The 15,520-nt window shown below is 36.7% G+C and overlaps 1 protein-coding gene across 3 annotated transcripts in view; it reads left to right on the forward strand.

Annotated features, from left to right (window-relative positions):
• CD47 (CD47 molecule) overlaps positions 1 to 15,520 on the forward strand; it is a 43,712-nt gene that overhangs the window by 2,683 nt on the left and 25,509 nt on the right. For all 3 annotated transcript variants that reach the window (XM_072812033.1, XM_072812034.1, XM_072812035.1), the window contains exon 2: positions 9,156 to 9,503. In XM_072812033.1, the coding sequence (XP_072668134.1) occupies positions 9,156 to 9,503 (348 nt within the window). The remainder of the gene's footprint in view (positions 1 to 9,155; positions 9,504 to 15,520) is intronic.

Genomic DNA, 15,520 nt, shown 5'->3' on the forward strand with positions numbered 1-15,520 from the left:
CAGTGTGTTAAAGCATTACACTAAATGCCTGCCATTAGGACACTTGCTCATGCTGTCATCTGTATTTTGGCAGATGTTTTATCTTTGCCACTGAGTTGTTAATGGAGATTTGAAAGGCCAGGTTCTAAAGAAGAAAAATAGGTGTTTTTTTTTTCCCCAAGTGTGATAAATATTCTAAGTTCACAATAATTACTCATGTTATTAAAACCAAGTTTGCATTTCTTAATGTTAATTTACCTATAGCTGTAAAAGCATTGTTTTTAAAACTTTAATGTCCTTTTTGTGATACAGTTTTCATATAACTATTTTAGCACCTTTTAGGTTTTTGCTGTAAGTTTTTTATACAAGATAAAAATCTGTGTATTTTGATATTCGTGTTTCAGCCTAATATAATGCAGTCTTGGGTTGTCATAAGGTAGCTTTTACTTTGTGTCCTAGTACAGATAGTTCTTCCATGTTAAAAGAACAAGAATAATAGTGTAGGATGAATTTTTTAAACTCATTGTAGTGCTAAAGCAAAAAATACATAAAGCTCAAGAAATTTGATCCTGATATACTTAAACTAAAGCAATATAGAACCTAGGTATTTTCCTTTTCTTAGTTACGTGGAGTTGAAACAGAAACTATAAATTATACTCTCCTCTGAATATTACATTCATTATCTATGGGACAGTTATATAAGACTCAGAATCTGGTCAACCCCAGTGTTTGAAATTCACATTAAGAGAATAAATGTGCATATTTGAATACATGTCACACTTAATGGGTTAAAGGCAAGGCATTTGGCAAGTGCAGGGTCTGTCAAAACTATTTCCATTGCAATCGTGTATGAGCCCATGCCATGTTCTAAGTACTTTGCAAGGCCCTCTTGGGTAAAACATACATTTTCAGACTATGCCTCTCAATAACTTAAAATGTAGTTTGTAAAGAGTGGCGATCTTTGTTTTAATCTCTTGATGACATTCAATATGTTTTAAGTGCTCAATAAGCCCATGATTCTGGATGTTACTGACTTGAAACTGCTCTCTCCCTTGTAATTCCAGGTTTATCACTTCTGTTCTAAAAAGGCCACTTTAAATCTAGTGGGGGATTACTTTGAGTGAGAACTAAACACCTTATGGACATGCCTACCTTACCCCAGACCTTATTTTGTCTCTATTGAGGAGAGATCTGTCTAAATCCTCCTTTTTGACCCTAATTCTAACCCGATCTGATTTGAGACTCTAGTTCTTCATACCAGGGGCTTGATCTGATGGCCAGACTGGTAGGATTCATTTTAAGCAGGTATCTTTACTCACGAGCTTTGCTTCCTTTACCTTAGTAACTGTTGGGCTCCTTCCCCATTCCTGAACATCCATTTCAAGCAGATAATTAACTTCCTACTCTATTGCAAAAAATAGTGATGTGTGGTGTGGACTCTCTCAGCTTCCCTCCCACCATTACTAAACTTATCTACAATATCTTAAGCAACCATCTCATTCTCCTCCCTCTCCCAGTTTCAGAAGTATACCTATTCACCTTTCCAAGGAAGGGTTCATCTGTCTACAGCTCTTTCACTTCCATCATTTTGGAGACCTGCCCAATCAGTTTAATTCTTCTTCAGCCTTTCACCTTAGATCTTTCCCTCTCCAGTGGCTCCTTCACTCTAGCTTGCACACATGCTCAGGTTTTACCCCAAATTATAAATAAGAAGAACCAAAAAAAAAAAAAAAAAAAAAAACCCTTGCCCTAGTCCCTGTCTCTACACTTTTTCTATTGTCTTTCCTCTATGCTTTTTTACACTGCAAAGTGTATTGAAGGAGAATGCTTCTTCATTCTTCCTTCCCATTCATTCCCAAATGCAGTGTGACTTTTGATCCTGCTAGTCTATTGACATTGTAGATAAAAAAGCTAATGATAAAGTTTTCAATCTACAGGCCGTTTTTTACTAATACCATTTAGTAAAAACTAACCATCTGTTCAGTCCACATGAAGACTCTCTTTTTGATGTCCACAGTGGTGCTTTTTTGCGTCTCTCACTTTTTCTCACTTCCTTGATTTATTCTTCTTTAATGATTTTTCTATAAATATTGGTGTTCCCCAATGTTTTATTCTCTGATTCCTGCTCTGCTTGCTTTGCAGGGACTCTCTGGGCAATCTTGTTTATGTTCACAATTTCACTTACTAGCTATGATCTTAGTGATTCCGAAGTCTTCGTAGCTCTGACCTTTCTTCTTAAATCCAGATCCATATGTCCTGGGATCTACTGGGCATCTTCATTTCATTGTACCACAGGTATTTTGATACTCAGCCTATTAAATGTTGAAAGAATATTCCCCTGTAAATCCGCAAAATCTCTTTTTTCTATAAAATCCACAATCTAACTAGTTACACATACTTCTAGTAAACAATTTTAATTCATTCCTTCTCTTCTCCCTTATTTCCCACATCCAACTTACGTTGATATTGTAATTTTTACTGTAATGTTTCGGCCATCTCTCCAGGTGTCAATTATCTGGACCATTGCAGTGATTTCTTAATGTATCTCCCTTTCCCTTCTCCCTTCTTGTCCTCAGTTCACCTTTCATGATGCTTAAATACAAGTAAATCTGCATGGTTTGCTATGGCTTATAATATCAAGTCCCAGTTCCTCAGAATGACATTCAAGGAAGCCTTTACAATATTTCTTAACCATCCCTTTTTCCTAGAGCACACTTGAAGAATTTTCTGCCTCCAATTATTCACTTTCCTCATTCCTCTGCACGTGTTATGTACTCTGCCTAGAAAGCCTTTCCTTTTCTATATCATTCCTACTCATCCTTCAAGACCTAGTTTAAACATCATCCTCTAGGAAGATCATTCTAGACACATTTGTGTAATTTTTAAGAAACTCTTCCATGCAGTCTGCAACTGACTTGATCAAGATTTTTCATTAAAATATGTAGTTTCTGGATTCCATAATCAGGTCTATTGAAGTGAGAAGCAGTGGTGGATTCTTTTGACATATGGAAGAAGAGCAAGTCTTCTCTGATACAGTTCACAGTTTTCCTTCCTTGGGATTCATACTTTAAATTTTTTTCACTTATAAGGAATGTATTGATTCATACTTGCTGGACCCTGGATCCATAGGATACCAATTGAAGAGATTGTCCTTGTTTGTCTACCTTTTGAGCCTAATGGAGAGATCAGTTAAGTAAAACAGTAATTGCAAGATTCAGTAGTAAGTCTGTGACAACCCTTGAACAGGGAGCAATGGGAGGGTCAATGAGCAGGGAATGAATATGATTGAGCATTGGTAGGAAAGGGGAATAGGACTAAACATCTCCATTATGTTCTAGCGGGAAGAACCAAAGTTAGTAAACTATAGCTGCCATTTATTGAACATTTCCTATGTATGTGAAAGCACTGCATTAAGACCTTAATATTAATTATCTCATTAAGTCTTAACAAAATCTTGGTGAGGTGTACACTACCTCAGTTCACATTTTATGGTTGGGGAAACTGAACTACAGAGGTCAAATAACTTGTCAAAGGTTATACAACTAGAAAGTGGTAAGTTCTGAGCCAAAGTCTGATTCCACATGTGTGCTCTTACCTGGACACTTGGTGAAGAAGTGTTTGCCAGCCTGTCCAAAGGCATGGAGATGAGAGAGCATTGCATATTCATGTAATTGCGGGAGGTCATTAGGGTTGGAGCTTGGTTTGGAAATGAGGGAGTACAGGAGGTGGAACTGGACAGGATCATGAAAGACCTAGTTTGTATTCCATGCTAATGCACTTAGAATTTAGCTTGAAACAGGGAGGGGGGAGTTGTTAAAGTATATTAGGCAAAAGAGTGCACATTTGCATTTAGAACAGTTATTTTGAGAACTGTGGAAAATATATTGGGGCTGAGATGGGAAAACATTGAGGCTGGAGTTAGGGAGCTAGTTAGGAGGTTATGGCAATATCCTAAAAGAGAGATGATAAATTAATTCATACAACAGACATTGAGGAACCATTAAGTAGATTAAGCCTATTAAGAATTCTCATAGCTAAGGAAAGGGAGGAATCTAGCATGACTCTTATTAGGTCCAGGTCTGGTTAACTGATAATAAAAAAATACTTGGGATGGTGAAGATTTGGGAGGAGGTTAGGTGGAGGGTAAGTTGATTTTTGGACATGTTGACTTTGAATTAACTGTAGTACATTGAAGTGGAAGTACACAGCAGACAGTTGGCTGTCTAGGTCTGCAGTTATTGGGGCCTAGTTTAAAAGTGTATAGGTTGTTAAAACTGTGGAGTAAGAGAGAATGCTGAGCCCCAGGGGAATTGGGAGTTGGGAGGTCGGTGCTGGATATGAAGTTCTAAGGGGAACCCTAATATTAACTGTAAATCAAGGAATAGATTTCAATAAAGAAGGAAAGCTGTAATGAGGTGGACAAAGCAGAGGAAATTCAGAATCAAGAGCTGTAACAGAGGCCAAGAGATAAGAGCAAGAAAGGAGCTGCCTACTGGTTCAGGACCTATAGAGTAGTCAAGATAAGAGAGTAAACTGCACATTCAGTTTTTCCCAAGGGATTATTGGGGGCTTCGGTAAGAACTATTGCAGTGAAGAAGAGATAGAGGCTGGGAAGCAGATATTTAAGAAGTGAATCAGGTGAAGAAATGCATTTAGATTATTATTTTAGGATGCTAGGGAGGAAACAAGTATGAGTGATTTTTTTAAGTTGACTAATAAGCATTTTATTTATATGTTAAAAAAAACACCTATGAATGTATGGGGGATGTAGGAGCTGATCATGAACTAGGGAAAGTCTTTGGGGAGATTAGTGGGTGTGGAAATGAGAACTAACTGGTGAAGGGATGCAGTTGTAAAAAGAAGATGAGAGGGATATGGATAATGGGGATTGCAGGTAAATTTATAGGTGGGAAGTATTGGAAGCTTCTGGCTTTTCATCTAAAGGACTCAAAGTAAGAAATATAGCTTCTTTGGAGAGTATAGGATAAGCTTTTGCAAAAGGGCAGTGATTTAAGGGTTATGAAGGAGAGATAGGTTTTGCATGGAACATGTAAAAAGATAAATGATTCAAGACCCAAATGGATGGGTGCTATGACAATCTTCTCTTGTTCCCCTAGTAGCAATGCAAATTTTCTTAGAAATCTATAAGACTGATTACCCTCCTGCCCATCTTTAGCACTTTGCTCATGCCATTGGATAGCACTTACGACCTCCTGTTATAAAAAGTATATATCATTGTTCAGAATGAGAATTGAAAGCTAAAAACATCATTGTTTTTTTTTTTTAATTTTTTTTTTTTTTTTTTTTATTTATGATAGTCACAGAGAGAGAGAGAGGCAGAGACCCAGGCAGAGGGAGAAGCAGGCTCCATGCACCGGGAGCCCGATGTGGGATTCGATCCCGGGTCTCCAGGATCGCGCCCTGGGCCAAAGGCAGGCGCCAAACCACTGCGCCACCCAGGGATCCCTTTTTTCCATCATTGTATCCCCTCATCATATCACAATGTTTCAGATCAGGTTATCCTCAATAAATGTTGCATCTGTACATTTCTGAGCTAGGTTTGTTTGCTGTGACTACCATGTATTATTGAGCCTTCTCTGCAACATACAGTAGCTGTTTTCAGGACTGCAGTCTGAAGTGGTTTGTTGGTGGTCTGTATTTACAGAAGTTGTGAAGTCTACTATTTTTGGCATTTTATATAAAATTATTTCCTCATTTATTAATTTATGTGTAGCTCTTGCGTCATGGAGCCATAGGCATATTTTGATTATTCAGTTTCCTTATCTGTATTAATTATCTATGTGCTTTTATTTGCTCTCTATATTTTAAATCTTTTTTTCACTTTGGTGTTTCAACAGAAAGCAGTAGGCAAAAGAGAGAGAAAACTCAAATCAGATAATTTTACTACTTAATTGTTTTGTTTTGTTTGTTTTGATAAATGTTTATAGAGGATGAAGTTGTAGTTAACAGCTGGTGGAGTGACATTTTTGGACTATATTAATTAGTGCAAGGGTTATTCAAGTTACAGCTTATCTAGGTCAATTTTACTTTGAATTTTATTGATAGCATTTATTCTACTTAAATTGCTTCAGCTATAAGATTCTTTTATTGCAACAGATAATGTAGTGCAATTAGTGCTTTCTGTACTCTTTAGAAAATTCATTCTCTAAACAAAAAATGAAATTGTGGAGATTTCACCAACCACTTCCTTACTTGGAGCCTTCTAAAAAAGTTTGCTAGGATAACTGAGCTCTTCACTTGTATCTATTTTATTAAAAGGTGGTTTTTAGAAATAATTTTTTTAATCTTGACTCAGACACAAAATGACCATGTATCAAAGATTTTATTTTACACATTAATTAACAAGTAAACAAGGAAGATGGTAAAACTTTCTCAGTTTTAAAAGAAAATTGAGAGACCAGACACAATTATAGGCAATCAGGAATGCTGAAATGAATTTTCAAATAGATGCAATATTATCCTCATGGCAATAAAACATGATTTTTTGAAGTCTCTTCTTCCACCAGGGAGGAGTGAATTGTGGAACAAAGTTTATTTGCATCTCTGTGGACGGAAATCATTTGCATTACCATTAATCCTCCCAAAATTATAAAATAGCTCAGACAGATAAACACAGTGAAAGGCACAGGGCCCTACAGAATGAGATATTCCTAAGGAATTTGTCACACAATTCCCAGCACTCCATTGAAAGGACACTCAGTAATCTTTTTGTCCATTGCAAAAGCTTTCACTATATTTTCTGACACTTCCCTTTCTTTCTGATTCCAACATCTTACTTTTTCTCCCTTCCCTTTTATTTAAAGATTTATTCTTTTTTTTTTTTTTAAGAGAGAGCCTTAGGCTGAGGGCTGGGGGGCAGGGTAGGGCAGAGGGAGAGGGAGACTCTCAAGCTGACTCTGGCTTAGTGTGGAGCCTGCCTCGAGGCTGGATCCCACAACCTTGAGATCATGACCTGAGGCAAAATCAAGAGTCGGATACTCAACGGAGCCACCCAGGTGCCCTGACTTCTCTCCTTTATTGTACACACTAGTTCCCCCCACCCACCCACCCCCAGTGCTTCTTTCTCAGGGAAGATAATTCACAAGCCCAAGACTTTGAAAAATGCAGCTGGAAGTCCAGTTTTTGCCTGACACTTCCTAATATTTTGATGGCAAGAAATGTAGAGAAGTGGGAAGAGGTGAGCTGTGGGCATCCCCATGGCTAGTTCAAACTGCAAATCCCCAGAAATAAAACAGTTTGGACCTGCCAGTCAGAGAAAGTCCAGATCATTACATTAAAATGCTATATCACCTAACTTAACAGTATTGATCCTCATTTTTATAGCATAATATTGTTAGCACTTGCCCAGGTATTTTCTTCTTGATGCTCATCACAATTCCATGAAGTAGCCCAGTGTTCGTTTTTGACCCTCACTCACAGAGAGGAAACTAAGGCATAGAAAAGTTAAATAAACTCATTAATTTGTACTCAGGCTTTCTGATTGTCCAAGTCCTATTCTACTATGCATCCTAGCATTCATCTCAGTTACTGAATAATAATTATGTTCCTAGGATAATAACATCCTATGCCCTTGATTTTTATTCCCATTTTATAAACGTGGAAAGAAGAAATCTTAAGGACGAACTATTGAAGTTGATGTTTTATTTGTATTTGTTAGCGCTTTATTTTTGAGGGAAGAGCCAGCTAACTACTTAGGTAAAAGAGTTGATAAATGGCTGAACAGTATGGAAGACAGCTATAATTTCTCCATATTCTCGTACATTAGATGAAAGGTAAGTGATTGGATTTACTTTTCCAATCCCTCTTTTATAAGGCGACGATAGTTCATTCTAGAGGGAAGAGTTGAAGGAATACAGTAGCCCACCTTCTTGGTAGGGGATGCGTTCCAAGACCACCAGTGGATGCCTGAAGCCATAGACAGTACCAATCCAAAATATACTGTATATGTATCTATAATAACACTTAATTTGTAAATTAGAGACAGTAAGAGATAAACAATAACATAATAAAATAGAACAATTATAACAGTGCACTGTAATAATAGTTACGTGAATGTGGTCTCTCTCTTTCATTGTACTTATTTACAATGTACTTACTTATTATGCTGTATTTACCCTTCTTCTTGTGATGAAGTGAGGAGATAAAATGCCTACATGGTGAGATGAAGGATGTAGGCAATGTGATGTGACCTAGACTTAGGCTACTATAGATTGTCTGACCGTGTGTCAGAAGGAGGATAATCTGCTTCCACACTGAGGTTGGCCACAGGTAACTAAAATCACAAGAAGCATAACCATGGGTAAGAGAGGACTACTGTATACCCTATTTATTAGCAGTATCTGCTCTTGGTAGTAACTCGTTTCTTAGTTTTTGTTCCAGTGGTTTATGGTTTCTAGGAGGAAAGAATACCTGTAATATATATTTGGAAATTATTGTTCCGTAGTTGCAGTGAAATATAGGGGTGGGAAAATGCCTTTCTATTGTATATAATCCTTTCTAATACTTACATACAAAATGACTATTGCTGTCTGTATTTTGCAATGGGAAAATAGGCACAGAGAATGTTTTTTCTCCTTAGCATTCTAAGACTTTCCTTCCTTCTGGAGAGATGTGATGTGATTCATTTGGTTTACTTTTTTGTATTAAAGTCTAGTAGACCCAGTCATCTTTTTTGGAAATGCAACATAAGGATAGAGATAAACTTCCTATCAGTTCAGCAAGTTCTATTTGGAGGAAGTATACAAAGTTGAGACTGAATATAATATTGGTTTGATTTTCTGTTCAAAATTTTCCCATGGTAAGAACGGTATTTTTCTACATATATCAGTAAGCAGTAATGATTATTTCAAAGCTTCCAAAGCCAGATACTACACCTGCATGTTCCAACAGAGTTGCTGAATTTATTCCCAAGATGCATGGCAATGTATACTTTGTATTACTGAGATTGAATAAGGAAAAGTTAAAATGTTGTCTACCAGCTGTGCACATTAATATTAAAATAATTTGGATTTCTTTTCACCTTGCCTGTCTTCCCTATAGTTTTACTGTTTGCTTAAATGAACAAGTGAAATATTGCTCTTTATCTTAAGTATCTGTAACAACTTAAAGTGTAGAATCCTATAATGAAATTAAACAATTTTCTTTTTCTTTTTCAGGTTCGGCTCAGCTAATATTTAACATAACCAAATCTGTAGAATACACTGCTTGCAATGAAAGTGTTATCATCCCATGCTTTGTTAATAATGTGGAGGCCACAAACATTAATGAGATGTATGTAAAGTGGAAATTTAGAGGAAAAGACATCTTCACCTTTGATGGAGCTGTACAAAAGACCACTCACGGTGATAAGTTTAAGAGTACAAAAATCGTACCACAGAAATTACTGAATGGCATTGCCTCTTTGGAGATGAGTAAGGAAGAAGCTGTTGTAGGAAACTATACTTGTGAAGTTACTGAATTAAGCAGAGAAGGCGAAACCATCATAGAATTAAAATATCGAATTGGTAAGATCTCTATAAAACCTTTCCATTTATTTGTCCTGTAGCATCCTGATCCTGTTAGAAAGGGGGCAAAATAGGGCTGGATACTCCTTTGAATCAAAAAGCAGGCTATTAATAATAAATGTTGATGTGATGTTTAGGACCTTTAAGATCATGAGGTTTACTGTATTTGCCTTCTATCTTCCAGAGTAAAACTTTTGTTGTTAATTTGTATATTGTGTGGTTCTCAAACTTTTTAGTCCAAGGACTATTCTGTTGGGGTGAGCAGTCTTGAGGTCATTGAAGTACTTTCTTTCATGTGATTTATTTTCCAGCCTCTTACCTATTATTTGGCCTTTTTAAAAATCCTTTTACTTTGATCAAGGGTTGACAAGTCCCAGACATGTCCCCTTTGCAAAGAATAGAATAGAAGAATCAGGAGATTAAAAAATCAGATTATCATGGATGAGTCCTTGAGGTTTCCTATGCTTAGCTTTGTTTTGGTGTTTTTTTCATTGGCTAAGATTCAGAAGAACTAGAGTTCCAATTCAGTGTATTTGAATTCAGCCTTGATTATAGCACCATGAGTCTGCCCTTTCTTCACAAAGTTGGCTTGGTGAGTTGTATAAAGCAATAGTTAGCTGAAGTAAACAGCCTGCTTTCTTTTCTATTCTTTCTGTGCCAGCTGATTTCTTCAACCACATACAAGTGCATTATGACTCTCTGTTTTGAAATATTTGTTTACAGTCACTAGACATGATTTTAGGATTAGACCATACATTGAGAACCTCTGCTTTAGATGGGACCAGAACAATTTAATTGGATCAACTCTTTGACCTCTATTGTTCTAGTAGTGTTCATAGTTATAAAATGTCTGTTACTAGATTGAGATGGGCTGTTTAGTTTGATGGAATATTTTGACATGGTTTAGGATTAGGAATCAGGAGATCTGAATTCTATCCCCTATTCTGCAATTTAATTATTTGCCTATATGATCTTGAGAAGTTTCTTTTCTGAGTTCAAATTACCTTATCTCTGGGATGGGGATGAAAATAGATACCTGCTCTTATGTGTTCTACAATGTAATGAGCATCAACTGAGTTTTCTTGTAAGTTCTATGTAAACCAAAATGCTTTGCAGATATTGGTTGTGTTCCTGGGATGTTTATTTTATAAAGTAAGATATCAAGTTGTTGAAGCTTGCCTGGGATATTGTGAGAGGGATTTTTGTGCAATGACGAATGGCAGGAGGTAGCTTAGAGCTAGCTAGCAGAATATGGAAGGTGTTTCTGCTTATTCCTCTTATATTATTATTATTATATTATATATATTATATATATTATATATATTATTATATTATTATTATTCCTCTTATATTGTAACTTTTATTAATTTGATATTAATTTGGACTAAGGAGCTTTTTTAAAAAAAACATATACCTTTCAGCAGGGTCTAATCACAGTGTTTGCACTGTGAGTGGCTGGAATTAGATAATCTAATACCTAGCTGAAATTTTTCTGAAGGAATACTTTCATGAGATCGAAGAAATAAGACAGGGAGCAGTAATTTTGGAGTGTAGTGTCAGTCACTGAGAGGCAGACTGCTAAACTCTATATATGAAATTTGAAAAGCTAGATGATGGAATGAAGATAGGAAAGAAATATCAATATGTAAGATGAAGCTTATAATTTTATAAAAGTGTGATTATTTTATCTTTTTGGCTTATTTTCAAAGTACTCTATGAAAAAAATGAGGTGTGCTTACCTTTCGGGCCATTAAAATGAGAAGGTATTGTTTTGTTGCAGAGAAAGTAGAAAACTCTACCAGAAGTCTCAGACGTTGGGCCTTGTACTGAGTTTTATTTTTTGAAATAATTGAAGATTCATAGAAAATTACAAAGATAGAACAGAAAGGTGCTGTCTACTCTTTGCCCAGTTTCCCCCAATGATGATTTCTTATGTAGCTGTAGTAAAATATCAAAACTAGCAGGTTCACAGTGGTACGACGTGTGTATATTTTTTTGTCATTTATCACGTGTATATTTAAGTAAGTAGCCCCACTGTCAAGATACAGAACTACTACTCCATTGACACAAAAAGATCTCCCTTGTGCAGCCTCTTGATAGTCACTTCCCCCCAACTACCCCTGACCTGGCAAACATTAATGTGTTCTCTGTAGCTGTGATTTTGTCATTTCAACAATGTTGTAGAAGTGGAATCATACAGTATTTTGAGATTGGCTTTTTTCACTCAGCACACTGCCCTTGAAAACTATCCAAGTTGTGTGTATCAATAGTTCATTCTCTTTCTCTCTCTCTCTTTCTCTCTGTCTCTCTCTTTTGACTAAGTACTAGTATGGTATGGGTATATCACAGCTTGTTTAACCATTCACCTATTGTAGGACATTTTGGTTGTTTCCAGCTTTTGTCTATTACAAATGAAGCTGCTGTGAACAATCGTGTACAGGTTTCTATGTGGACATAGTCTTCTTCATTTCTCTGGATAAATGCCCAGAAGTACAATTACTGGGTTATATGTAAGTATATGCTTAGTTTTTAAAGAAACTGCCAAACTGTTTTCCAGAGTGGTTTTTTCATTTTACATTCTTATCAGCAGCATATGAACGATCTAGTTTCCCCACATCCTTGCCAGCATCTGGTGTTGTCTCTATTTTATACCCATTTTTGACTAGAAGAAGAAATAAACCTCCTCTGCTCAAAAATGTTAATTTGAGGCAGGACTCTTACTGTAGAAAACAGAGTTACTGTAGTAGTGATACTTACCCATCATATGGACTTTGGGGACTTAGGCAATAGAATCCATTTTTACTATATTGTGCTTTTTTGCAAATGTAGGCATAAAGAAGGAATAGAAAGTATTTCATAGAGAATCTACTTGGTGGAATATGGAGTAATAGTGACCATTTGTGTTCCTTTTTTCGATCACTAGGACTGAATATATGGAAACATCATATATGAATTAGAGTTTTATATACCTCTGGTATCTGTGTATAGTATCATACCATGGAAGGAGCACAGGACTTGAATTTAGAAAGCTTTTCCTTTATTTCACCATTTTATAGTTTAAGAAAACTTGGTTGAGAAAACAGCCTATCTGGTCCTCAGTTTTTTATCTGTAAAATGAAGATACCATCTCCATGACAGAATTGTTTGGGATGTATATAAGTTAATATCTCTCTTTCTTAAAAAGATTCATTGAGTACCTACCATGTGCCAGACACTGTACGAGACACTATGGATTCAGTGATAACTAAGATATGACCCGACTTTCAAGGAAATGATAACAATATAAATAAAAGCAATAAAATAACCTAATATTTATTTGAGCACATACCACATATGTCTGTCATGTCATGTGATCTTGTCAAGAATTCTAGGAGGTAGATATAGGTCTTACCATTTAACAGATGAGCAAACAGATGAGATTTAAACTACTTGTTCAAGGTTTGAGTCACAGCCAGGATTTTAACCTAGATCTGTCTTCAAAACCCAAGATTTTTACCACCTCAGTTATGGTTTCTTTGAAAACACCTTGTAAATAATAAAATACTAAATGTAAATAATAGTTCTAAAAATTTGTTATTGATATCTATATTAATAATATACAAACTTGGAGGCTTAAAATCTTACATTTCTCCAAGTAAGTTATTAAGGTTTTGTTTAAAAAGGTAAGTTCAAGTTCAGTAGGGTTGCCATTTCCATCATCCATCAACATGATACACATTATGCTCATAATGTTGACATGAGGGCATTGCAAGATCCTTGTATTAGTTTTCTAGTGCTGTGTAACAAACAGCACCCACTTAGGAGCTCACAGTTTTGTAGACCACAGTTCTGGTCATGGTGTAACTAGGTTCCCCACACAAGTCTTAATGAGGCTAAAATCAAGGTGTTGGCTAGACTCTCATATGGAGTTCAGGGTCCTGTTCTAAGTTCACATGATTGTGGCAGAATTTAGTTCCTTGTGATTATAGGACAGAGGTCTCTGTGTTGTTGTTGTTATTGTTGTTGTTTTTAAGATTTTATTTATTAATTCATGAGAGACACAGAGAGAGAGGCAGAGACATGGGCAGAGGGAGAAGCAGACTCCATGTAGGGAGCCTGATGTGAGACTCGATCCTGGGACCCCAGGACCATGCCCCGAGCTGAAGGCAGCTGCTCAACCATTGAGCCACGCAGGCATCCCAAGGTCTCTGTTTCTTTGCTGGATGTCTTCTAGAGGCTTCTCTCAGTTCCTGGAGGTGGCCTCATTCCTTGCCACACGGCCTCTTCCATATGTATCACCAGCAGAGAAGATCCATCCTCTTATAGAATCCCTTTCATATGTTCTTTTCCAGGAATAGCACAGACCCTTTTAAGGGCTCATTTGATTAGATGCCCCCTCTCTCCCAAAGGCAGTTGCTCTTTTGTAAAGCCAACAGATTGGGCATCTTCATCACATCATCAAAATCCCATTTGACGTATGACACAAAGTAATCATGGGAATGAAATCCATCATGTTCACTATCCCATGCTTTCTTCAAGGGGAGGAAATTACAAAAGGCTGATTGCAGGGAGCAGGGATTTGGGAAACCACCTTAGAATTTTGGGTTGTTTAAGTAACCAGGGACTATAGCTGGGTCAAATCAACACATCAAAAAAATCATCACAATCCTGAAATATCAAGTAAAATTTTGGCTCGAATTTTAGTGTTGTATATTTTATTGTGATCTTCTTTTATGGAAACTGGTGTTTGTGAAGGTTTACCACATGTCTATCTGAAGGAAAGGCACACTTATATGGATTAGAATGATCTTTTCACTTTTTCCAATTATCCCATTTTGTACACAGTGATAAAGGAAATGAAGTACTGGGTTTTTACTTAGTCTAGGAAACAAAATTTAAACACTCATTCATAGACCATACCCTCTTAATATCATTTCTTTGCTTTTCCACTAATGAGTTCATCTTCCTGAGACCCACGCTACCTGAACAGGAATTGGGGAAGAGTAATGGGAAGAGTTGTCAGCCACAAAGCTTCAATGGAAGAACATTGCCTTTGGATGATCTTTCTTAATCCTAAGGTGGAAAAATATCTGATATTGTTCTTAGTCCATTTTAAGTTTATTTCGTAGTGCCATAAACATTCATAATTGAGAAGGACCTCGGAGAAGTATCTTGTCTCCTTTCTCACTTTGAGGAACAAGAGTTAAAGTCATCTGACAATAGTACCAAAACAAATCAATACCTTAATGGGCATATAAGTGGTTTTATATAAAACATCCCTTTTTTTTCTCCTAGCATCTCATTTGGTTCTTGAATATCCAATTTGGTGATCCTCAGACTCTCCACCTTAACAAATTAGGGAGAAGGAACACATTCATGGCAGTGAAAGGAAATAAACGATGCCAGAGGTGTACACCAGTGATATTGAACTGAAAGAATGACTGAACACTCCGTCCATGCATGCACATACACATGCGCGTGCGCGCACACACACACACACATACTCACCATGGAGAATTTATTAAAATCTCAGGGTGGGGGCTGAGAGGGGAGAGTGTTTCAAGTTTGACTAAACCTTCTGATAAGTTTCAGTTAAGAATCACTTAGGCCATAGTACTTTTTGCTCTATAATCCCACCCTTTGTATGTCATGGAAATGTCTCTCACACTTATTATTTCCACAGAGAGGTTTGGAGTCCTCCAGTAGGCATTTAGTCTCTCTCATGGTCTAATTCATGAATTACTTCTATCATGCCCCAGGAAGTTATTCAGACTTTTTTACCTGAACGCTTGATATGGGGAAACTCTCTTCCCAATGGATCTTGATCTATTAGTAGGGAGTTCCAGTTCTAACTGAAGTCAGGCTAGAATTTGCAGTCCTGTAGTTGCTCTCTCAAGAGGAGAGCTGTGCTATTTCTCTCCCAAGCTTCTTATTCTATAAAGTTGAAATCCCCAGTTCTTTCAGCCATTGCTTATGGTTTCAGGATTCCCATTCTAGTCACCTTCTTTGGAACAATGCCCTGTTACGTCTTTAAATGT

The sequence above is a fragment of the Canis lupus genome, chromosome 35, assembly GCF_048164855.1.
Source record: "Canis lupus baileyi chromosome 35, mCanLup2.hap1, whole genome shotgun sequence".
NCBI lineage: Eukaryota > Metazoa > Chordata > Mammalia > Carnivora > Canidae > Canis > Canis lupus.